Source organism: Plasmopara halstedii (genome assembly GCF_900000015.1).
Source record: "Plasmopara halstedii genome assembly, contig: Scaffold_292, whole genome shotgun sequence".
NCBI classification, from domain to species: domain Eukaryota; phylum Oomycota; class Peronosporomycetes; order Peronosporales; family Peronosporaceae; genus Plasmopara; species Plasmopara halstedii.
The window spans coordinates 1,291,596-1,316,030 of record NW_020187213.1 but is presented as its reverse complement, the minus strand read 5'-3'; the positions used below and the strand labels follow the sequence as shown (position 1 = coordinate 1,316,030).

Sequence of the window (24,435 nt, the reverse complement as noted above, 5' to 3'; positions counted from 1 at the left end):
CCACACCACAGCTCCCTTGGGAGAGTGACGGGTCACTCTCATGTAACCCCGTTACATAAATAATGCTCACAATCATAGTTAAGAGTCCGTTGGGAGTCCTAGTGCACCATTAGACAACATTAGACAACACATTATCATTTTTGAATTGAACTCGTTAATGTTTTGACACCACAGTTTGCCTCATACATCACCATGCAACCTAATACAAGGAATGATATGCCAATTTTACATAAATTTCATTTTCATTCTATAAAAACTTGTAGATTTTTAGTTTGTGTGAAAAATCATAACACTTATCCTTAACTTATAATTCCATAAATTATGAAAGTCCGGGTGAAAAGCTAACAAGGTTACAAATTGATATAAACGTAACTTTCTTTGAGGGCCTTAACATTTTTTAACGGCAAAGTTAATAGACAAAATATATAAAATGGTCATCCAGACTCCCAACCTTATAATCCCAAAGAAAATGCTTACTTTTTCCAAGCAGGAATTGTCATGTGAGCGCCTCGTCCTCGGCCACCAGGTTGTTGCAGCGCTGAAATATCGACATGCTGATTAGTAAATTCCGATGCACTTGGAGCGCCAGGCGGTGAATTGACTCCATAATTCTCTCCATAAAATTTGTTCACCAGCGCAGCAGCCCATTTTGACAAATGCTCCTGTTCACACTCGAATTGTACCGTCTCAAGTGCATCGATTCCTTCGTTTACTTCAATCAAAAACACACCACGAGGAGCTACACGCAGCACGTTTTCAATAAAACGAAGCGAGTTGCCGACAATTGCTACATCTGCTACAGTCAAAAGGTGCAAAAACCCTTTTAGCACATCCAATGCTAAAACTTTCTCCAAATGTCCAGCACTCGTCAGTGCAATATTTGTGAGCGCAAACGCCACTTCTCGTCGCACTTCGTAGCTTCCGTCTTTAAACTGTTGACCCAAAAGTGGAAGCAATTGCGCTTGTAGTAACATGTCTACGATCTCAGCATCACTAGCTGCCAGATTCGACACAACCCACGCTGCTTCAGCTGCCAACGATTTATGCAGCGGTCCTGGCTGCAGAAATTCGTTTAATTTAGGCAAGACAACCGAATCTGAATTCAATAAACGTCGAACGTAGGGCATTTGCCACTTGTCTGTATGGTGGTCGAATGAGCCACAGCAAATGTTGCCAAAGACACGCAATAATGGAGTGAGCAGAATCTCGTTATTTGTTGTAAAATATGGTAACAATAAATCCACAAGTCCATTTTCAAGCATCAATTTTAAACAGTCCTCCTCGCGAGCTGTTAAAAAGCTCAAAAGCCACGCGACTTCGACAACAATCTCTTCACTGAACGTCGCAAGGGACGCTGGTTGTACAAGTCCCCTGTGTATTACAGGAAGAATACCAGCGTCAATAAATGGCTTGGCTGAAGTCTCAATTCCACGAGCCAAGTTCGATAGTGCCCAAGCACTAGTCTTGGCCAGAGCTTTTTCACCTGGATTAGCAAGTAATTTTACCAATGGCACTACAGAACCATTAGCAATAAGTAGCTGACGAAATTCTTCACAATCTGCTGCAATGTTACCCAATACCCATGCCGCACTTTCCGCTAAAGAGAAATTTGAACCTTCTAAAAATTGCAACAAACGAGGCACAGCAGGCAATACTTGCTTTGTATGTTCATATTGGCCACTAGCAATGTTTGTAAGACACCACAAAATCTCTCGATAAACTTCTCCGCCCGAGCGAGTAGCGCTAGCAAGTGGTGAAGCCGAATTGAGCAATGCTACTAAAATGGGTACAATCTACCATGAACAAGTAAATCACCATAATTTTGGTGCTTATAAAGATATACAAACGTACCCCGGACTCGATAATCTGCTCCACCTGCTCATAGTCGTTTTCATGTTTCGCTAGTAGCATACGAATCTCTTTAAGTGTCTCAAAACGAGTCTGGATTTGGCCAACTGACGCGTTGCTCGCATCTCCCAAAGTCCGAACGAGCTCGTCAATACTGCGATTAGTAAGTGTTGGTTGTTCCGCTGACATTAAGCGTCGACGCTTGGTCTGTACGGTAGCTCTCCGCTTGTCTTTGCGTACCTGATTGGTGGTACGATGTCGTCGCGCCTTCAATGCACGCGATTCAGTGGAAGCGTCATGCTTCTTAAGAGAGCTGCGTGGGGTACGAGGTGGCATCTTTTCAATAGAAAATCTCAATTTTAGAGCAACTAAAAGTACAAATGATCTAAAAATAAAGAGCGAGTATTGTGCTTATTTCCTTGCCTAAAGCTGCTTACTACTTAATTGACTTCTGTTGTATCAACCTCGGCTCCTGGATTTGGATTTTGAATCACAATAAGCGCGTAGTCTTTATCTAAAGCAAGATATCAACGCAAGATATTGTCGTAAAAGAAAATTGTATTGCATACCTGGGGCGATCATAATTTCGTGTTTCTTGGAGCGAATTCGAAGGAATGTCATCTCATTTGTGGGGTCTAAAGTGCGAATAGTTGACTTTGCCTTCGCCGCAAGTTGCGAGATAAGGGCTGCATGGTCCACCGCAAACTCTTCATCAGTTGTACTCGAATAAATGGGTACTCCCTCTTGGTTAACAATGAGCACCGCCTGGACGCCTTTGTGGCTTTTAATGCGCTTTATCGTCTCTTCAGCCTCGTATCCAAGCTAATCACATAAAGAAAAATGAGAGTATAAGGACGTAGACACAAAGATGAAGAAGAGACGCAAGCTAGCGCACCATCACGAGCTCAAGACCGCCTTTTGAAGAGGAAGGTTGCACCAAGAAGAAATGTTGTCTTAAAAGAAGGCATAATGTCACGGAGATCTAAAATTATGAATTAAACCAAAATATATGTTTGCGCTATCTTTTTTTTAGTCCTGTAGTTCACAAAAGATCAAAAGCTAAAAGGTACACGATTGCGAAGTTACAGTTCAAACTTACTTGACCAGCTGTGAAAATGGAAATGAATGGTAAGAAAAACTTCAGTCGTCATCACGATGATAAGAAAAATTATTGGATAACCATACGCTAGAATTATAGCGTTTAGTATCCCTAATAGAAAGTCCATAAACATGAGAACATGCCGTTGTGTACTCGTTATGCTTCACGAATAGTATCTAGTGTAGCAACCTGGTAAATCTGATTGCATTCGTAGTCATGTTTCTCCGCCTATTTTTACTCTCAAAGCTGATGCCCTTGAGACTCGCTAAATGAAGGCAGAACTATTTACATATATGTCTAAACAAGTTGATAATAATCATCTGTCGGTCAGTATACATTTATAAAAAGTGCTAGTGTTGTTGTCATATTGACATACAACAAATGCAAGAGATTTTCTTCTTTAGACGTGTACATTTCTTTACGTGATTATTATGAAAGCATGAGTACGTGATATTCAACCATCAAGTTGTTTGGTAGTTATCAAGATCAATGAACTAGTCGAAAGAGCACATTTCTTTGCATACATGTATTGAAATACGTAATGTATTAAGAAAGACAAATTATCTTCAAAAATTAAAGTTTCAATACTTTTACATTATAAGACTTGCGCTGTGACAATCTGTGTTGCTATTTTCTTGCCTTCAAAACGCAATCTAATTAAATTTGATCACTTCTTTTTCGGTTTAGCAATTATTCTAGAGGATAATTTAATGATATATATTTTCCAATATATGCAAAAATCGCAGCTGTTCAAGAACCTTTTCATGTGTTTATGCGATGATCTAATTATCTTGTCGTTTTATTGAGAGACTGAAGGTGCCTCACTCCACCATTACTTTATAATTCATAACTGGGATCGGTGGTCCCCAACCCTTAACGCATCCTCTGCGAGCGTTTTCTAGACGCAGATACGGCTGTTGAGTCAGCAAATCTGCTTTGCCAACTGGGATTGAAGTCGAACGTTTTTTTGTAGCTCAGCTAAAAGATAGGATGTGCACTTGAATCTTTTCTATCTTTCACCTCCAAAGTTTATTAAGTTATACACAAAAGAGCATTCAAAATGTTGGTAATTTAGTTCTATTACATAATATATGCTTAGAACTTATAATATAAGAAAAAACGGTCTGCAGCAGCAAATAATCTGTTGCTGCCATTAACTTAAACTTTTGATTCCTCTCACACACTCGAGCAGCGATAATGGATACCTATATGTTCGTACTTTTGGTACTCGTAGCTCTATTATCGGTGGTAGCTGCTACAAATGACACATTGTCCGTACAAAGTGTTCCGTCGCCAGCATTGAAAAACTCAAGTGTCACGACAAAGGCAGTGAATGGTGCCATGCCAGTCAACGTCAATGACGAAAATAGAATGTCTCGTGAATTCTGGCATCCAAGAGAGTTTAATCCTCAACAAACTTACGACAAAATTGTCAAATCATTAAAACAGGATGAATTGCTTCTTCTTAAACCTGAGTTGAAGAAGCTGGCCAACGAAATGCACAAACACAACCAAAGGCACGACCCAGAGAAGAACGCGTACCTCCAACTAACTCAAATGGTGATCAAATCTCATGGGGAAGGTGGGCTGTCACGTATGATTGGTGTTCAGAAGCTGTCAAAACATGCAATGACCGATGAGACGATACATCGGTCTCATTTGATCTTGAAATGACGCCGCTCAATACTGAGACGATGTCGCTCACGTACATGTACCAGATTTAGAGTTTACTGTTGTGTTCCTAGCCAAAGTTTACCTCCTTTGGCCCTATCTATAAAATATAGACCATTACGAGCAATGTTAATACGAAAACGTAAGAACAGAGCAAACGTTTTTGCATCAATGTTTACCAGCACGTCAACAGGTTTACAACTACAACCTTTCTTGACAATAACTCCATTACCAATGATGGCGAACAAGCGCATCGAAATCCTCCGAAGAAGTGGTGAGTTTCAATACTAGGAGTTCAACAATTGGCAAAATAGGGCCTTCTGAAGTACCTCATGACTGTAAACGCCTTTATGAATAATTGGTTATGAACGACGCCACGATATTAGATATCGTTGCGCAAGGCGCTGAGATCCAACATAACACTTAAATTTGGTCCGCCATGCATGCGGGTGCCTTAGAAACTCTACATCCGCTCGACAATGCACAATCGCGTTACGACATCTTGTCGGCTTCGCAACATCGAGATGAAAAGTAGTACAAGTGTAGCGAAGCATTCGGACTCTCTTAATGAGCGAGTCATCGGACTCCGGACAATGGGAGAGTTAGTTGATGATTCGGGCCAGCAGGTGGTACATCTCAGCAGTTGAATGTCGAACTATGATTTGCTAGTTTCATTGATTGTGGAGAACTGCAAAGGGCATTACGCTGATTGAATTCGAGGAATAGCCGCTCAAGGGGTCAGAGAAGCTGCAAAGAACTTCGGCTACGAAAAAGCGTCTCCTTTAAAAGAATTGCTGAAATATAGAAGCAAAATAAGATAGCGTTCGAAGAAGTGGTGCTCCACGCAGTATCACCAAGTCCAAGAACAAGGGTTTTATTTGTGATCAGGTTGTGCACATAAAATGGAACTGACCGGCTGCAATTTGATTTAGCAGCTATGACGCAGTATTTGCAGTGTGGATAGGACAATCAGCAGGGTGGCGTATCGACAGTGGTACCCCATCTCATATGACCCCACACAACTTTGCCTTTTGTTGTCAAAGACCTCGTAGCGAGCTTCAAAGTCACGATTGCAGAAGGCAATTTTTTGTCAAAGATGCTAGTACGGCAAGTGTGTGCGATTAGATGAAAAGTGGGTTTGCATGGCTGACACTTTTATATCCCAGATATCAACAGAAGGTTGTTGTCAGTTGGCGAGATTGCGGAACGCTGCGGGAGTTTGGAGCTTTGGAGTTCGTCGTGGGTCATCTGGAACAAAGATCAAGCTATTGCATCCAGTAAAAAAGGGAAAGCTAATTGCTGGACTGTAAATCGGAAGAAACATGTTTTATGCAGTATTCATGAGCATACACACAGGGGCAGTAGACAGTCTCTGTAGCATGATTCACCATTCCCTAGGCATTCAGCTGAGAATTCTCGCTGCCGTGGTAGGGATATAACTGTCGATAATCAGCACTTGATAATATCCATCGACTAGGCTGATGGCAATGAAACAAAAGCTTTTCATTGGTACAGCCCAACGGGATCGGCGTTAGCACCATAATCGTGTCTGAAATCTGCTTGATTTTAAGCACGCACAATAGTCACTTGTCGTTAGCCTGACAGTCATAGAACGATGGACAGTGAAAAAATTATATGTTGTGTCTGTTGAAGAGGGGGTTCTCCCTCTTACAAAGTCCATATCGTGTTTGGACGAAAGATAGTGTAAAAGACATCACAGTATAAACTTGATAAGGTACATGGCTGTGTGACGTAATATTTAGCTGCAATTACCAGGTCTATTTTGCGAGGTACTTCACTACCGGTGGATTACAAGCGTGATGACTCTCGCGTCATAACGTTGAAGGAAGAATAGAGAGGATCTATATTCCCTTGAGAGTATATGTTCATTGCACGCAAGCAGCGCTCTGAGAGTGGCTTTAATGAAGGGTGCAAACATGACAAAAGGATGAGCATAGCTTCTCCTGCACCACACAAATATCTCCGTGATCTCACTAATATCTCGCTACTCCTAGCACGTTTCCCTCAAGAGATATTCTTCTCAGCTTGTGCAAAAGGTGGTCTCGGGGTCCTAACAACCCCCAGAACTACATCGGTATTCCATTTCTCTAGTGGATAGTATTTCTCGCCGCCTATACGTGGGGCTTTACTGCCTTGCACGGTAGACCCGTCACACTGTAGTGGTTTGGTAGCAATTCCTCATAATATTGTAAGTTTTGTTTCTCCTATCTCAATTTCAGGAACTGGCCCTTCTACTCACGACCTTCAGCCGCCCGTTCACTTTCAAATCAAGAACAGGATATTTTAATCATCAGTTGCTTTCACTCTCTACCTGCCGTGACATAGGATACAACCGCTCATGGTTGAAGTTACCGTCCCGCCAGACATACACTACGGGAACACGACATAGAGTCCTCTTCTCACATTTGACCGGAGAAACACTCAGGGAAACTACAATCGCTCTATTATGTGTCTTCTTGAGACTGCAATTCACGTCATCTGAGTTTTTCTCGAGGATCTAAGCGATATCATTGCTATCAATCTGCGGCGATTTCATGTCCTGGGTGGAGATTATCGCAATTTCATGCCCAAGCGAAAAGCGCATCGAATTCTCGTAGAGCTGGGTTCATGACTTATTAATGCTCTACAGAAGCAAATTGCGTGGCACCTAACATTTTTGAATTTCGGTCGACCAATGGCACGTGATGTTTCAGCCGCACGTACCTTTCATGCGATCGTATGTTGATATTAGGGATTAAGGCCAGACAAAATCTGCGGTGACAAAAGCCTCGAGCTGAATGCAGGTTAGAAATAACCTTCCCGACTCTCCTCAGCGTCCCAATCGCAAGACACACTGATATTGTATCCGCCTTTGGTATCTTCCATGCCTTAAAGTAGCATCTGCTGTTTGGACTATCGCGCGTCGTACGTAATTAAATTATACTCTTGAATTTATCATGACATTTCACGGCTTCACAAATTTGAGGCATTTATATCAACAGCCAACAATTTTGAATTATGGACCCATCTCTCTAACAGACAACCACCTTTTTGAAGGCTGGGTTCAGATTGTACACGGCTTCCACAAGTTTCAAAATAATACAGATCGTTTCTTCAAGACGCCCTGCGCATAAAAAGACTTGGCATTTTCTAATTTAAAGGTCCGTTGAACGACTTCGCGTGAGAGCCAAACTTCGTATTTCCCAGCGGAGTGCAAAAGGGGCACGCAAAGGCAGATGTTATTATTTCACAGGTAAAAATTTTTGGAGTACTGCGGAGCTGTTCAGCTGCTCGGGGGTCATTCTTTTCAGTATGACTGAGATCCATTGTCAAATTTATGGCGATCTCAACTTTCTTGTCCAGCAAGATATACATTCACAAGTCAATATAGATTGTCGTACGAGCTATTCAAATGTTTGTCACCAGAGCAATTAGACGTCTTTTCAAGTTCTTGTCAATTTTTGGGCCCGATGTGATAAGGTGATCGGTAGTCCGAAGTCCGAAAGCGGTAATTGCATGTCTGTAACCATTTAACGGCAATGAAAGTGCGCTGAAAGGAGTTCCTCCACGACCGCCCAGCAAGGCGTCGGTAAAACCTCAACTATATGCTACCGTGAGGCAGCTTGTGTCAAGCACTCATTCTGTTAAGGGCGGGAACCGGGGAGCAAATTGCTGGATAAAGTAGGTTAAGATGACCTTAAATTTGGCCGTGCTTGAGAAAGAGCAACTGCATGTTGGGCAAGCGAATTACAAACGAAGACTGCTTGCGAGAATATAGTGTTAAGTGTTTATAATTATAGACTGTGATGGTCATTTATGTGATGCTTCCTGTGTGGAAGAGGCATTATCAACATGGAATGAAAAAGACATATTTTGCGGGTGTTCGTTCCGCCTAGCTATACTGCGTGCGCTCATTATTGCTGTCCGCCTGTTGCGCAGAGAATTCTGTTGTAGACTATGCCCCTGAGTTGAGAAATCTCATCGCTGCAAGATCCATTCGAGATGCGCGACAGGGAATCTCTATGAGCGCGCCAGAGGTGATAAATCACAGCATGATGAATCGGACAATAAGGATCTTAGTTGAGCAGCGCCGTGATAATTGCGGATATTACAATTGTGGCAGTACCATTTACATGCAGCATGCAAACACCTTTCTCTCTCGGCCAAAAGAGGTGAGATGAGGCAGCCCCTAAGTCTACCCGGATCACTCTGCTCACGAGTAAATCGTTTCTTCCAGATCTTCTCTGTACGTACGGTGGGCGCGAAACACTATAGTGCTGACTTAGCAGTACAATACATCGTGAATAGGATGAGTCATTCTTGATAGTCTTACGATCTAGTATTCGACTAACTACTTACATATGCCCTTGAAATCCACCGACTCTTTCACATAAGATATATGCTTACAGCGTGGTTACTAGGCTCGCCAGCGCCACCACGACATACTGTCGATCATTTTTAATTCAGCAGAGATAAACTCTACTGACAGCGATATATGGCGACTCACATCGGCATATTTCATCTTGCACATTTATTTCCCCCCACTGCACCCAGGCAATACTGATACTAAATTATAAGACTTTCTACATGCATCCGTGCCCAAAATCAAGTGCATCAGTCGTGTAGTTTGTCACAAAGTACTGACCAAACGGCCACAATGCGCAAAGAGAATGCGAAGAGATCGGCAAGCTCACGTACCCTAAGCGACAAGACCACGATCTTGCAAGAATCATATATTTATCGTATAAATTACCGATTATTCGCTGCGTACAGACATGTAGGGCGATGTGTGAGTCCAAGAACTGACTACCACGAAAAATGCGCATTCATTAGCTGAATATCCAAGGCAATTGTGACTGTGTCTTCAGACATTGTATGTATTTCCAAGATATGAAGGCAAAGCTTGTTCAACAGCGGAGTATTTAAATGATTGCACTAGTTAGGGTATTTACCTTAGCCTCGCTGTGACTTATTTAGGAGTCGTACTGCTTTGGCAGCATAAACTGCGTGGGATACTAATAAGCATATATACTAATACTGTGAACAAGGATACGGTGGATCCGGTTGTTCTTTTAATGCTGTCCAAGCGATGCTGATGTCTCGCTTGCTTTTGAACTGAATCAGGGATTCGACTATGGAGGCCGAGGCAATTCATCTTTAGTACGGGCGAATGCAAGTTTATTTTTGTTATTTGTCTTTGTGTTATCCTTACACCATGACTAACTGCTGCCATTAGCTGCCAAGATATGCTCCACAAATTTAGTGATATCATTGTGAATCGATTGTAAAGCTCCATGTCCTTCATAAAAACTATCGAAGCTTCGTGCCAAGGCCAAAAGTGCGTATTTGGGATATCAATGGGTTTATGGCCAAAGCCAGTGCGTGGCACTTAATGGTTAGTCAATTCGTAGCTCATGGTATTTAAGTTGTGTTGTTCATAGGATACCTAATTCAGGTCTAGAATATGTCAGCACTTCAAAATGTAAAACTCTCAAATAAATCTTGACGCTTTCATGAATATTCCTATCGCAAGGCACACAAGTAATGTATTTATTCGCCATTTTTAATATCCATGCATTCCATCTATAACTTCTGACAGTAAGTTAACGACGGTTCCGAATCCATTAAAACATTTCAAGTGTTAAATAAAGGCCAGAATGTTGTTGTGATTACCAAGAACCCTAGGCTGTTGGTCCCAAATCGCTTACGAGAGTCAGTTTTTTTCAGATCTAACTCTTATCATCACGACCAACAGAAAATATAGAGCTTGCCGATTTCCCACGAGATATTTCTGAACAATCTTGCGTATGAGCACGACTGTTTTACCTCGAAAGGGTGACGGGGTGCATGCAAGTTGCAAATTTTTGGTACCTTCACTAATGATATATGCTCTCAGCATTTAGCAAGTTTCTCTGTTCCTTTTTAGGCCGAGGTGGCACCCAGCGACGTTTATTATTGTTTCTCCAGTTGTGTGACGCGTTTACACGTACCCAGAGCGTAACGGGGTTACACGTACCCTTGTATGAAAGGGCGCGTTACACAAGATGGTGAGACCGTACATAAGTGTGGATTACACAAGTTGGTGTAATCACACAATGGTGTGGCTACACCGTAACAAGAAGCCACTACGTGGCAGGACTGCCAGTAGTAATACATATTATCGAAGTTTTACCATATTAATTAAATATTACGATATCAATTAAAAAAAACTAAGGTTTGAGATATTGGCGGCTCTGCCGCAATCAAAGCAATAAAATACAGTGTCAGTTCTAAACAGAAGAGCGACTTTACCTTGGTTGAGGCTTTAAATTCACTTGGAGGTAGCGGATTGCGATCCGCTACACTCTTACTGGTTGTAAAGAAGATTTGGTCGGTGACCTTAGTCTAGCTTACTCGAAGCAAAGAGCTACGGCAGCCCCGCTGCGATACGGCCCTCGCGATACGGAAGTTGTACTCTGCATTCAGTGCGACATCCACTATCCTTAAGAGGATAAAAGCAGATGCAGAAGGTATCAATGCAAGCCACACACGTACAAAGTTCTCGATAAAGATGCTAATTGCTACCGTGATAAGAAGAGTGTCTGACGCCATTGCGGCATTAATGATTCTGAGCTCCACAAACTAATGCCTTACTTCTCGCCCCTTGACGGATGATCATGAGCTTCAGATGTACCCATAACGCCAGATAAAGCGGTGCAAAATGTAGTCGAGCTCGATTTTTTTCTTCAGCAGCAAGAATGCAGGTTAGCGCCAATTCTTGCGCACTGCCTCTTAGCTGTTTGTCCGTTCGGAGCACGTTTGATATGGCCATCTGTACCCTCCATATTTTGAGGGAGGGATTCACTTCTACCCCTGGACGCTCAGTTGAAGCGAACCGAATGATGTGAACCATTGTGCTCTAACCAACACCTAGATGGACGCAAACTATTCACGTAGCAGCTGATCGCTCTTAACGATGCGCTAACACTGCAACAGGCTAGCCGTGCGCCTTGTACAAAATTATTCGGCGCTAACAAACGTACAGAAAATAGATCGATTACATAAATGTACTCGCTTTACACCTAACTAACAATAAACTAGCCATAGACATCGCCTTTTGTAATGTCCATTTGTACAGATAAAAGTCTTCAAAAGTTGCAGCCCGTCTTTTGTGCCAAATTGTGCAAGTTATACTCAAAATTTAGCTGAAATTGCTGACGATCTGAGCCGAGGTCAACGATTGCAGCTCTCGGGTGTGCCTCTTCGCTTACCGCATGAGTTAGTGACCCTGAAATCTCGAGAATGCTGTCCAGAAAATTTAAATACTGCGATTGGAGAGTGGTCGCACCAACACAAAACTATTTTGTATTGATTACGGATGATCACAATTCACTGCTGAAATGTATCCATTGTCGCAAAACATGAACAAATAGACGTACTCTTAAAATATTCCAAAACTGAAGAAGCTTTTGGAGCACTTTGGAGTCTTAGCCTCTTCTTCCAAATACTACCACAACAAAAAGTACAATGTTTTGGCTCTCAAATGGAGAACAGACTGATTCTTTCTCTGTTTTGGTGTACGATGTCAATAAATGCCGTATATTGGGTGTTGGAGCTCCGTATTTCGTAGAAATATGGATACAAGATATATATTCCGGATGTAAAGAGAGGCCTTAACATCTGTGCGTCCTACTAGAGAAGGCAGAGCTTGCTGCCTTTACCAGTAAAGTAACAGCACGCTTGGAAATTTCGAGCCGCTGGCAATACAGCAAGTAACAATGCACTTTGTTCAACATACTCCGTGATTGGAATCCAGGCAGATTCATCACATACATTGCACCAACCTTGTACGTCTCTTATTCTACGATAATTGCTGTGGCTTCGGACAACCCATTTTGGGTATCTGGTGCTTTCAAATTTTCTAGCAGCTATCCGTATACAGGATTTTGTTGATCAACGGTCGTCAGATAGGAAGTGTAACTGGGTTGCTGCGATCGATTAGTGGCTAATTAAGATGATAATCTTGTGATTGCGCGTTGCAAACATATCATCAAAACAATTGAGCACGTCCATTTCAAACACTGGTCATATCAATACAGTCAACTGCTGATCGTTGTTTACGGATAGTGGAGATAAAAAGAGGCAGGCATGTGTCGTATGGTTGGATAGCACAACCGGATTAATATCTGAATTATTCCGAAATTTATATCTTGTGATAACTTGATTGTCTTGACTAAAGTCAAATACCACAATTACTCAAAGTTTACTCTTCCACGATCCCGAATTTCGCGGCAATAGCTTCTGGTAAAATCTGCAAACCTAATGAGATTGAGAGCATGTTGGAGAAATGTCTTCCTTTAGTTGATAGTGTAGAGCTGATAATGTGTTGATGTAGACTTTCGCCATTCTATGTTGCGAATCTCATGTCCTCCTCTCATTCTAATCTGGCAGAGAGTTAACTCATGTAAAATTCACATCAACGATCACGGCCAACCATGCATCAAGGACGCACTTTCAAGCTCATTTTAAAATTATCTCTTTATCACAAACAAACTACAGGATGCAGAGCATCAAGATCGCTTTCCATTGCTTCGCTGTCGTGGCTATATTGATTAGTACATCATCTCAGAGCGAGGCTACTCAAAGACTTGGCTTCCCCATGTTCCGCTCTTCAACTGAAACACACAGCCAGCATAACGTAGCTGGGGCCGTATTGCGCAGTCATGCTAACGAGGTTAGTGCTGGATTGCACGGTCAAGTTGACGGAACTGGGGCTGGAATGCACGGTCAAGTTAACGGAGCTGGGGCTGGAATACACGGTCAATAACACAATGGCGGGGCTGGATTACACGGTGGAGTTGAGATGCAGAGTACCGGCTTGGGCAGACCAGGGGCTGGGATGAACGGTAAGCTTAACCCCTAAGGCGGAGCAGTCGATAATCCAAATATCCATCGAATGCGGCAGTTCAAATCGACTGAGTGAACTCGGTCGACATGACGGGATGGAAGCAACACGAACAGCTAGACTTCTATGATAAATTTGGTTGCAATACTCGAAGCAGACAAAGTTTTAGTATGTCTGTATTACCACGAATAACATTCTTGTAGAATAAACGGCCGGTTTTTTAACTCATGGCTCCGAACAATTGATGTCATCATTTGATTTCAATCCTCTTCCAGTACTTGATCAGTAACAGAAGCTTTTCACGCTTGACAGCCACTGCATGGCCACTGGTACCAAGTTCGTTAAGTCGAGCTATTTTGCACGTCATTCAGTAACTATAGAGAACTCCTTTCGCTAAGTAATAGGTTTGACGAAATGTAGGCTAGATCGATATAAACTTTTAGCTCTCCATACTCGTTCAAGACCACTGCTGTCAATTTGATAGGCTTTTGAGTGACAAGTCACGCTGATCAGAGGCACTAAAGCTGATTCGGTTTATCTTGCTTGGCAGCGCCGAAACACTTTTGCACTTGAATATAGTTATTTACCGCGTCAAAGGTTGTATGATCAAAGTCATGTCATCACTATTATATACTACTCTATTATTTCCCTTGAAAAGTGGCTGCTCGTCCACGTCAGTAGAAATTACGATGAGTGCACAGATTCTTTACGCATTCAACATTGCTAAGATTCATAGAAAGGTGCTTTAAATTCATTACAATACAATCCAGAGACTATCTCGCCGTCTACCCCCCCCCAGCCTATCCATCGCTCGTTGCATTGGTTACAGTGTGCAAACCGCGACAGAATTCTCGGCGGTCGCCTCGAATCGATCGATTACTTGAGACATAGTATGCAGACGCGATTACAAGAGTCAAACCAGATGAAGTCTAACAAAAGAAATCCAATTTGTCAGCTCATTATACAGTCATGCTTTGCCGATGGATTGCTAATTTGACGACAAAAAGCGTTTCTGTTGAACCTTTGGGACTTCGTCACCATATCGTCAGCTTCTCTGTACAAAATAGGACATTAAAAACTCATGACACGGGAACAGCCGGCGCAATGCTCCTCAATTTCGGAGTACGATGGATGAAGGCGATTCTAGTCATGATCGGAAATGTTCAGAGCACCTCTGGCAAAATTCTGAAGAACTAGAGATTCTATATGTTGAGCAAACAACTGATAGTGTTTATTCTTGATGAAACGAGGCACAAATACATCGTAATCATACATAGAACTTGTGAATTGGAAAGTCTCAATTGTTGGGGTCCTTTACATACCTCAACTTCTTTCACATTCAATACGCTCAACTGTTTACTAACTTAAACTCATCAAGACAACAATACGCAACACTTTAGTGTTGATGACACTTAAGACGGCATTACGTGAATGGCCACGCCTCTTCCACTTTCTTAAGAAAGTTCCAGTCATTCATCGGCACGTTGGCCGAGCCAAAGTCCGTATCATTCAAAGATTTGCGTACAATCGGAGGCAGTTGATTCCACATGATAAGATCTTGAAAAGTTCCTTCCTTCTCTGTAACGTTTAGTGCGTGATTGAGCGGAAAAGAGTCTTCGTATTTGACCTTTACACTAGTACCATTGGTGGCGAAAGTCGGGCATGGAGCGAACTTGATGTATTCGCTGTGGTACGACATCGAACAGCCCAGTATTTTCGGTAGTGGAACTTTTGGGCTGTCAATGAAGATAACGACGTTTTCCCAATCGTGACGATGGCCTAGTAACGGAAACGGTGAGTCCTTAGGAAAATACCACGAAAACATCATGACCCAGACATCATTGAACCATGTAGATCGACCGTAGACTTGCGAGTTAAACTGAGATCCATGGCATTTGGTCTCGGTATCAGCATCTTTTGGAAGACCACCGCTAGTTTCACCAAGTCTATTCACAGCAGGGTACGGCAGACATCCCGTGACGATGTCAAGCTGGGGTTTAAATGTCAGTGCGACCTGTTGCGAGATCGTCGTTGGTTTAGGTTGACGAAATCCTCTGACTTGATCGTAAGGTATTGTTTTTGGCTGCCAGTCAGCTGTCAACTGCTCCTGCTGATCCGTTACCTTGAGATTCTCTTGATTTTGCGTTTGGGCCTGGATCATTGACACCATAAGAACAGCGAACGAAAAAAACGAGACGATTGACATGGCGAAAGATAATTTCTTAGACTGCTACGAAATTTCAAAAGTGTGCTTCTAGTTCAGCTTTGTTCACGCTGACGATGTAAAGTCTCGGATGATAAGTGGACATCCGATCGGTCGGACACGCATTACTTACTAACATAAAACTTCAAAGCAACGACATCGTTGACGCTTTTACGCTGTCATGCTGTCGACAATTGTATGGCTGTCTCCCTCATTTTAGACAACCAAAGCTTAATTTTAGACTTTGAAATAAACGTATTTTTCACTAGATATGTTTGACACTAGCTAAATTTATGAGAGATTTTGTTTGTAAATTGGCGGTAAATTACATTAATCAAGCTAAATGCGATTTTGAAAAGTGGAATTTAAACAAGGAGCGTCTATTGTGTGGCTATGATGAAGTACGTTACATTTTATATGGACATGTTGATAATCCAGAGTATTTAGGGTCGAACTTGGCTTGAAAATTACAGAGATTACTGGAGAGCTGAACCCCTGTCTGCGTTGTTGATCTAACGGAAACTTTTTATTCTCTACTGCTGCCCATGTATGTTGCAAGCAATTTATTATTCAAATTCTCTCGTGAACGATATACAAAACTAATTACAAATTTGGTAAAATCGGGTAAACTTGCTAACACAACGACCCATATACAAGGGAGCGTTAAAGCTGCCAACGAAGCTTGTGATTGGCTACTCCTTAGGGAAGGTTATCAACCTATATAATTCATACAAATTGAACTAAGATGAGAATACACATGCGTCCAATGTATCTGGAAAATCATTTCGTCTATTCAATTCTCTCCTTATGACCGCGAAGTGAGGTATCAGCCATTGAGCCTTGCAGATGCTCGATGGTCGCATATCCTAATTCTCAGCGCTTTTACCAAGTAATAGAAACTGCAACCCGATAAGTCTTGGTCATGAATCCTGGCGAAATAGTGGCTCGTGGTGTTCCAGCCAGGCCGTACATCGGATTGAATAATCAGATCCAGGATGAGACAGTGTTTCACGCTGTCAAAGCTCTAAACACTGCTCAAATTTTCAATTTGATTTTCCACACTTTTAACGGTGTCCGTTCGCAAGATACACGGATACCATAACCATTATTCGCATCTTCAATACCTTTGCGTACTGCCTACTGTTCTTACCATTCACGCACGACCGATGCTACTGAATCTATCAGATCTCTCCACAGCTTCATAAAGCCCGAGACGTCGAATCAGCCACAACAACTCTGCTTTATGAGCCCCACCACACTTAAGGGGAGCCGCTCCTTCTAGTAATGCTGTCATCTACTTTTTAGAGACTAGCGATCACCTCCTGCAGCAGGCTTTTGTTCGCATTGCGAGATGTTCTCACGGAGATATGCTTCCTTCGTCATACATCACATACTCACTTAAAGTTTGTCTATATTATCTCTTATAAATGTGATGACTTCTCAATTGTTCGTGACAACTCTAATATACAATTTAATGAAAAAATATAATTATAGCCTTTTAACAAAATTCAATAAATTAAGAAAATGGAGGGACGTGGGAAACTTGGCGAATCCCAAAAAGCGCGTCACCGCTTTGTACTTCGACCGTTGTGGCACACGAACCATCACTCAATTGATCCAAATTTTAAGACGAGGGTTAAAGCTTAATACTTAAAGCATATTATGAGTAGAAACTCTTGAAACTCACTCAGAAGGCTTGCCCAACAGTAAGTTGCCTTGCGTCTCGTACATAGCATCTTCCGTGGGATTTTTCAGTCACTCGTGTTTGCGTATCTTCACTCACTCTATTGGATGCGAGGCAAGCAGTGGAGTCAATTTGAGGGTGCCAGGTAGAAGAAAGACTGTCTGCTTTGAAGAGCGGGAAAGAAATAAAGTGATAGCTCAATTCAAGTCTCTTGGGCATAAGCGGAGTGAACAAGGTGATGGTGGAATACGCACCAAATGTCTTCACGATGACTTGAGGAGCTTGGATTTCATACTGCCGTTATCCGTGTTCTTGTCACTGCTATCACTTCATCATGGAGGCGAGCCGGGTGTATATTTGATAAAAGTGTCTTCTCCGACAGTTGTGCTAGTAAGGTGCTGGTGCGTCGCTCTGCCTCCACCTGACACCATCACTTATTCTTCCCTGTCGTAAGAACAATCAGTCTAGCTCAGCTCAAGGCTCATGGCTCATGTCCCATGGTTCTCCCTTTCGTTGCAGCCGGGGAAATTCGATTCGCAGAGTAAGGTCAGCCTTCTGGCAGCGAAGATGGATCGGTATGAGTGGTGAGATGTTTGAGTGTCATCTTGATGTGCTGGGGTGGCTTGTACAGGAGCCGTTAAATTCATAAGTGATGCGTTTCTGGGAGAGCACCTCAAATAAATATACTCTGCTTTATTTGCAGCAATGCGATTCCAAAAAGTATGATTTTCTGCAGATCCCCGAAGATTAACAATACTTCGAAAGCGTTTGACAAACGCACCGAGGACCCGATGAGTCTTCTGCTTCTATGACACTCTGAATGGTTGTTCAACGCATCCTCCGCGAGAAGGCGTCGTTGAAGGTACCGAATGTGAGCAAAAAAGGTCGTGAAGATCACTCGGATCGCTGCGAACGCCGGTGTTAGTTGTCATCCGTCAAAAAGCCACCGATTACGGTTTGACCAAAGAAAGTAAAGTCTCATCGCGCGGAGAACGTGTAGCACATTGCCGACCACATCTTTGCAAGCTTTCCAGCCGTCACGTCTTCGCATCTTCTTAATCAGAGCAATGACGTGCCATGTTGAACAGTGGTGATGCCAGCTTCAGCACCTGTCGCCATTTGCTCCGATAAGAGCGTGCATTTAAGGAATGTGACTGCTCGGTCTCGATGGCGTCACACCCGCTGCGAATGCAGTACCAGATGCGCGGATTTGCTGCCTTGAGAACAGATATTCGGGTGCACAGGTAGGAGACGGAAGGCTTACCAAAAGTGTCGACAGAAAGCGGGATCGTACAAAGATTCTTGCCAAAGTTGGCAAACAGCGTAATTTGCGCTTCGTCCACTCGCTGCGAGTGGACTGTCGTTGGATGGGGCTTCATCGGTGGTATGGGTATCCAAACAGCAAGAAAAGTGCAGATCACGGGATCGCGGAAGCAAGTACGTCTTCACGCCACTTGTGTAGCCTAAATGAGGAAACAGACACTAAGACGTGCCGAATCAATTTTCGATCTGTGTTGCTTCCTCTCACAGCACTTTGCCTGTAGACCAGTCGTCACACTCGCGAGAGTGTAACAGCTGTGAAGTTCTATGAAGTCTTGCTGCATCGGTCATGCGCTGGCTTCGCGTCCGAAGTCTGCAAGCGATTTCACCTGGAAGACTCTGGGCACATGCAGCTTGAAGCTTCGTTATGGTTCAGATACCATGCCAATGCATCGGCGGTGTGCTGCACTGGTGTGCATCCGTGGAGCCTGCTCGAGGTCCAGTTCGGCGTCCGAGTGGAATCATATTGGCTGTCGGAGATCGTAGACTCCACGCTCGTCCAGTATGAGGTCTTGTCACGCGATCTCCCGGCGTGTCTTATACCACCCAACCCAAGTCACTCGCTACTGCGTTGACGTCAGGCTCTACTTGTGCAAGTTGCCATGGCGAATCGAAGAGATCGGAAGGAACTCGAGCGCGTTGCATCGTCCAAAGCGAGGAAGAACTCGTTTGAGCAGATCAGTCGTTCAATTCCGATCGCTTGCGTTACTTGCCGCACGCATGAACTGTAGTAGCAGTACAAGACGCTGCCGCTTGAGGTGCGCATCCAGACTTATGACGCTAAATCCGCTGTCACTGCTCCATTGGTGCATAAACTCACCCACGATAAGCTGTACGTGCCACTTGCTGCGATCGTACTTGCGACTCAGCACGAACCGACCCAGCATGGACTGCCACCACTTCACGACCGGTGCGGGTATCGATAATTGCTGCGTGTAATGGGGATTCTATCGTCTGTGCTACCGGAAGTCGTCCTCGGAGCGTGTGAGCGCGCCGATGCCACAGTGGCCTTGAAGCCGTCGAAGAAGCGTTGGTCGAGAAAAACTCGATGATCATGCGTCGACCGAAGCTAGTCCGAACGGAACGACGAAATACTTGACTGTCTCCGTGCGTTGAATGCCAAGAAACATGGAGCAGTCTTGGTCCGATCAAGCTCCAAAGGATCGACTTGGACAAGATGATCTTTGCGTCGAAGCCCCTGCAGAAATCTTTCACGATCTGAAGTCTCTCCTACGGATTCGCGAACGACCTCACTTGAGACATCTGCAAAGAGTACGCTTGTGGCTATGTGGTCTGTGCAAGATCTCTGCAGATTGCCGAGATGCCCGATCGAAAAGACAAAAAGCAGCGCAGACAACGGATCGCCATGCTTTACGACTCGTGTCGGATGTAGTGCGGACAGGGAGTTCCGGGCGATCAGTAGATGTGCTTGTGGGTTCGTGTACAACAGCTTAGCCCAGCAGAGAAACGCTGCGCCGAACCCCATTCTCTCGAACAGCTGGATCATGTAATATCAGTTGACTCGATCAAACGCCTTCAGAAAGTCCAAGAATGTCGCGTACGCCTCTTCATCGCGAGCTGTCACGAGGTCCTGCAAATTTTGCAAAGACCCGCACGTGGTGGTGAATCACCAATACTTTAGCAAAAAAAATTCTGGTCTGCGTGGATCGAGTCGGTGATGACTTGCTGTAGACAATTTGTCAGCGCCTATCACAACACCTTCGCAACGATCTGCATGAGTGCGATTGGTCGATATTACGTTTTCTCAGCCCTCAATCCCTTCTTGCGTAGGAGGACTACAGCAGACATGCGCTGAGCTGGAAGCAGGATCCCACAGTGAAGTTGATCGCTAACACACATCTGGGGCGGCAAATTTAAACCAGCGGTCAGCCCATCTATACCAGGCAAAGATGTAGCTTCCATGTGCCGATTTGCATTTGTAACGTCGAAAGCTAGGATAATGCGACAATCATTGCACGATCGACTTCCGAGACAAAACGGACGATCGAGCTGAGAAGCTTACCATACATGGTTTTGTCAGGAGGAGGATCACCTCCTGCTGGACTGGTGGAATCTCCCATTTCGGATCTACAGTGCTCCAGGAAGCAAATCGAGCTTTTTTGAGGATTTGTTGAGACCTCCTCTTGGTGTCATGACTTCCTCGATATAGATTTGGTAGGAAGCAACACGAATCGCGAGCGCTGCGATGATGCCATGAGAAACCACCAGGAAGCGGTCACGCGAGTGAGTCAGTGCAGTCAAGACACCGCGTTCGACATTCAAGCGGCCAAAGCCAAGATCTCCACCGAATACTTGTTTCGTTGAATGGACTTGTGTCTGTGCTGTACGATATGGAGCAGCCAGTTGGTTGAGTGCGATAAAGGCGTCCCAACAGCTTGCGTGTATTAAATCGAAGCTTCTGCTGCACATTTTGCAGCTGTGTCTTGATACACATCTCCCACGTCTCCTACATCTTGCCGGGGTTCTCAGCAGTACGCGGTTAATTGCAAATAAGCTCGGCGTCTTTCTCGATCGCATTCACAATTGTCGGTAATCAAGAAGGTACTGCGAGAATTTTTATAAGTGCCTCGATCGCTTAGCTGTTTGCCCGACCGGAAGCTTACGCAGCGAGCGAGGTGGTCGCCAGCGTGGTTTGGTAAGAAGTACTATCAGTCGTCGTAGAAGCGGCTGCAGAACGTCTCGGATAGCAAGTTGTAATTTCGCCGGTTTGCCGAGGAAGCGGACCGATGATCACACGCTTTGTGTCAATGGTGGATCCGCCATGCAACGAAGACACCTAGCTCGCTAGCTACTCAAAGCGCTGGACGAACCCGGGTTTAGTACGCTGGACCCCTTGAAAGCGAATACACCACCCAGGATGCTGACCTTGTGTGCTCCAGCTTCACTCTGACTTCTTTAGTCTTCACATTTGATGCGCATGTTGCCACCGGGCAGCTTTGATACTTGCCCGATCGCAGACTCGCCTTAACCGCTGCTCGAGAGCTTCGATTACACGGTGCTTGCCAACTAGCGATACCATGATCATCTTGAGCAGAGTTTAGGCAAACGTCCGACCGGTGACGATCACCATGTTGTATTTGGCGCGCAGGATCATCACAGTCGTGCCTCTTCCATCCCATGGCTACCGCAAGCAAGGGGCTTCGGGGTCCACACGACAATTCGCACCTTCAACTTCAACCTGTCCCAACAAGTCCGCCGTCGTCGGACGCGTATCGACGTTTGGATGTGAGGCACTATTGACCGGAATCTTCGTGTGATCTATCGACTTGGCGTCCAAAGCAGTAGCAGTATCAGGAGGCGAGTTGATGGCAATTCAGGTCGCGTCTTTTTGCTTGGTTTCGGGGTCGACTGCATCAGCAGGTACAACGGCAGGCAGAGCGAAAAACGCAGACTTTGGAGGCGACGGGAGAAAGGGGAGGGGGCGACGGCGTCGTCGGATGGGTCGCTGGTAAGGACACAGCTAGAATTTTCAAAGCCGGCGTAAGGATTCGAGCATGATGGGTCGACCGTGGCACCCGACCGAATACTGATTCGGACCCAGACGTCGAGCCATCCAGGGCTGATTGGTGAGGATTGGTGAGGCGAAAACAGCTGGGTCCATCATCTTCACGAGCGAAAAGCAGAGTAAAAGCTGGAGAGGAGGGCTAGGAGTGGAAGGGTTCTCTTGAAAAATAGTTGACTTGCGTAGTAGTCGACAAAATGAGAAGTTTATCATGCACTAAGTCATTTATACCTCATACCAGAAGGTGAAAATTGGTAACCCTGAACCTTATACCTTTTAAAGCAATGACGCTAAAAAAATTAGATGCCTTTCGAACGATACATTTTGGTATTATTTCGAAATTGATATGAAGATCAAGTTTCCGGAATTAGTACTCGCAAACATTAAGCGGTATTCTCGAAAATAACAAAAAATTCGTATTGAAAGAATGACTTTATAACAAGCGAAAATTTGCCTGTCCCAGCCATCCATAACACATTCGCGAAGGTTTCTATCTGTAATCCAACGTCGTTGTTGCCACTGCCCCAATACAATATCAAGGGCATCACCTTGAGTAAGTTGACGGAATGCCAACGAAAATGTCAAATTTTGATGAACTTGACTGTTCTCACGGACATTCCGAGCTTTATTTATAAGCCATCCGCGAAACGCTTCAGTCTATTCATCAGCATCAATACCTTATGATACAGGGGAAGTAGGGAGAGCTAATGCATTATGTAACGCATTCTGCTCGATGATTTGCACAAAAACGCCAGGAGCTTCGTCATTCAATAATTTGACAACACAGTTGGCCAATTTAATTGTAGCGGGAGACAGGAGATACATAACGGACGCCTCACAATATCAGCTACTTGAAAGTCTGGTATCGATTTCGTCATTCAGCTCCACAATCTTGTGGTGTCGCGCTCCTACGCTTCATGGCATTTTCTCAAGGCGACGAAAAGCCGTATTTTAAAAGTTCGATACTGACAGTATCTTATTATTCTTTTGCGATAAGTGTTTCTGCTTACAGCGCTTACTTTGGTCGTACATACGTACGCTATTCTATCTTTGAACCTTATGCAGCTAAAAGCGCGACGCATGCTCTTCCTCATCGACAATATTCTGAGGACCAGTTATGTAAGATGCAATCACAGAAACAAGTCTATTTCTGAAGTGCGCTTTCAATCACGGCGTTTCTCTTGTGTATGCAATCATGCTGGCAAGTATCGAACCAACAGATGTACAACATGCGAAAAATTGTGGTGTCATATTTAGAAGGAACAGCAAATCGCAGTGAAATTTTCCTCCTACTCAGGCAAACAATATGGTGACAAACATACACTTCACTGGGTGACACCTTTCATCCCATCTCTTTGTGATCAGAACGAAAGCCTGTGCCGGTACCATACCCTTTGTTTTCTAAAGATGCCTAACTTTCTCCTTACACTTATCATCCCAAAGTATATATATACACAATAAAGTAGTAAAAGATATGCTGGCAACTCTCCTATCGTGTTTATCAAATTTGAACGTGAAATCCCCTAAAGTATGGTAAGGACAGAAAGATAAGCCAGTCATTGGGTTGGGATATTAAACACGGAACTCATAATCCTAAGTTATGACTGTTATCGCGTGCATCGCTGAAGCTTTACGTTAACTAAAACACCTTATTTGCTTGCACTCAATAGATTACAAGCTTGTCAGGTGGGATCTCTCATTCCACTTAGCTGATCCCATCAACCCATTGTATCACAATTGTTCGTTACTTTATGCCTCCTGGTGATCCTCTCTCGTACCTTGGTAGCCAGATACAATAAAATGTCCTGAATGAGAGCGAGTAACATATGCCAGAAGATCATTGTTTCTTTCAGATAAATTGACAGCTATATCAAGAGCCAGGATGAGACAATGCTTTTTCGCGCTTAGCTTATCATGGTCAAATCTCTGGCTACGGTCTGTAGCGATGTAACAGTTATAAGCACATTATCGGAAATTGACTTTTGAGGAAGATTGATTTTTGCATGTCCGATTTGAACCTCATGATGCTTCCATGTATACACGACATGAAAGACGATACACGCCTCTGTTGCTTGAAACACTTCACTATGCATTTTGCATCCAACATCTCGTTCACAACATCGACTACCTCAGAGATGCCAGCTTTTGAAACAAGTGTCTTCAATGCGCAGCTTTGTGCTTCTCCTCATGGTTATCGTAAACA

At 43.8% G+C, this 24,435-nt stretch overlaps 6 protein-coding genes across 6 annotated transcripts in view; 2 read left to right on the top strand and 4 right to left on the bottom strand.

The window, feature by feature from the left end:
* Window positions 1-319: 319 nt before the first annotated feature.
* PHALS_06087 (importin subunit) lies at window positions 320-2,746 on the bottom strand (the record flags this gene model as incomplete). The annotated part of the gene is made up of 7 exons (XM_024723442.1): window positions 320-386; window positions 478-1,513; window positions 1,574-1,793; window positions 1,852-2,184; window positions 2,313-2,362; window positions 2,418-2,670; window positions 2,744-2,746. 7 exons carry the CDS (start codon window positions 2,744-2,746, stop codon window positions 320-322), a joined length of 1,962 nt encoding a protein of 653 aa, XP_024574418.1.
* A 1,398-nt stretch (window positions 2,747-4,144) lies between these two features.
* PHALS_06086 (RxLR-like protein) lies at window positions 4,145-4,621 on the top strand (the record flags this gene model as incomplete). Its single annotated transcript, XM_024723441.1, has 1 exon — window positions 4,145-4,621. The coding sequence occupies one exon, from the start codon at window positions 4,145-4,147 to the stop codon at window positions 4,619-4,621; it is 477 nt and encodes a 158-aa protein (XP_024574417.1).
* A 6,595-nt stretch (window positions 4,622-11,216) lies between these two features.
* Window positions 11,217-11,510, bottom strand: PHALS_06085 (uncharacterized protein; the record flags this gene model as incomplete). Its single annotated transcript, XM_024723440.1, has 2 exons — window positions 11,217-11,225; window positions 11,292-11,510. The coding sequence occupies 2 exons, from the start codon at window positions 11,508-11,510 to the stop codon at window positions 11,217-11,219; spliced, it is 228 nt and encodes a 75-aa protein (XP_024574416.1).
* A 2,758-nt stretch (window positions 11,511-14,268) lies between these two features.
* PHALS_15141 (uncharacterized protein) lies at window positions 14,269-14,736 on the top strand. Its single transcript, XM_024723439.2, has one exon. It carries the CDS (start codon window positions 14,472-14,474, stop codon window positions 14,697-14,699), a length of 228 nt encoding a protein of 75 aa, XP_024574415.1. The 5' UTR covers window positions 14,269-14,471; the 3' UTR covers window positions 14,700-14,736.
* A 189-nt stretch (window positions 14,737-14,925) lies between these two features.
* Window positions 14,926-15,708, bottom strand: PHALS_06084 (RxLR-like protein; the record flags this gene model as incomplete). Its single annotated transcript, XM_024723438.1, has 1 exon — window positions 14,926-15,708. One exon carries the CDS (start codon window positions 15,706-15,708, stop codon window positions 14,926-14,928), a length of 783 nt encoding a protein of 260 aa, XP_024574414.1.
* An 8,028-nt stretch (window positions 15,709-23,736) lies between these two features.
* Window positions 23,737-24,435, bottom strand: part of PHALS_15140 (uncharacterized protein) — a 700-nt gene continuing 1 nt past the window's right edge. Inside the window, exon 1 of the mRNA XM_036407352.1 lies at window positions 23,737-24,435. This exon is cut by the window's right edge and continues 1 nt beyond it. Within this exon, the coding sequence (XP_036263061.1) occupies window positions 24,137-24,325 (189 nt within the window). The 5' untranslated portion in view covers window positions 24,326-24,435 and the 3' untranslated portion in view covers window positions 23,737-24,136.

Bases quoted from the DNA above. Each gene is read 5' to 3' on its own strand.
- PHALS_15141 (XM_024723439.2), top strand. From the start codon at position 14,472: ATGCTTTGCCGATGGATTGCTAATTTGACGACAAAAAGCGTTTCTGTT.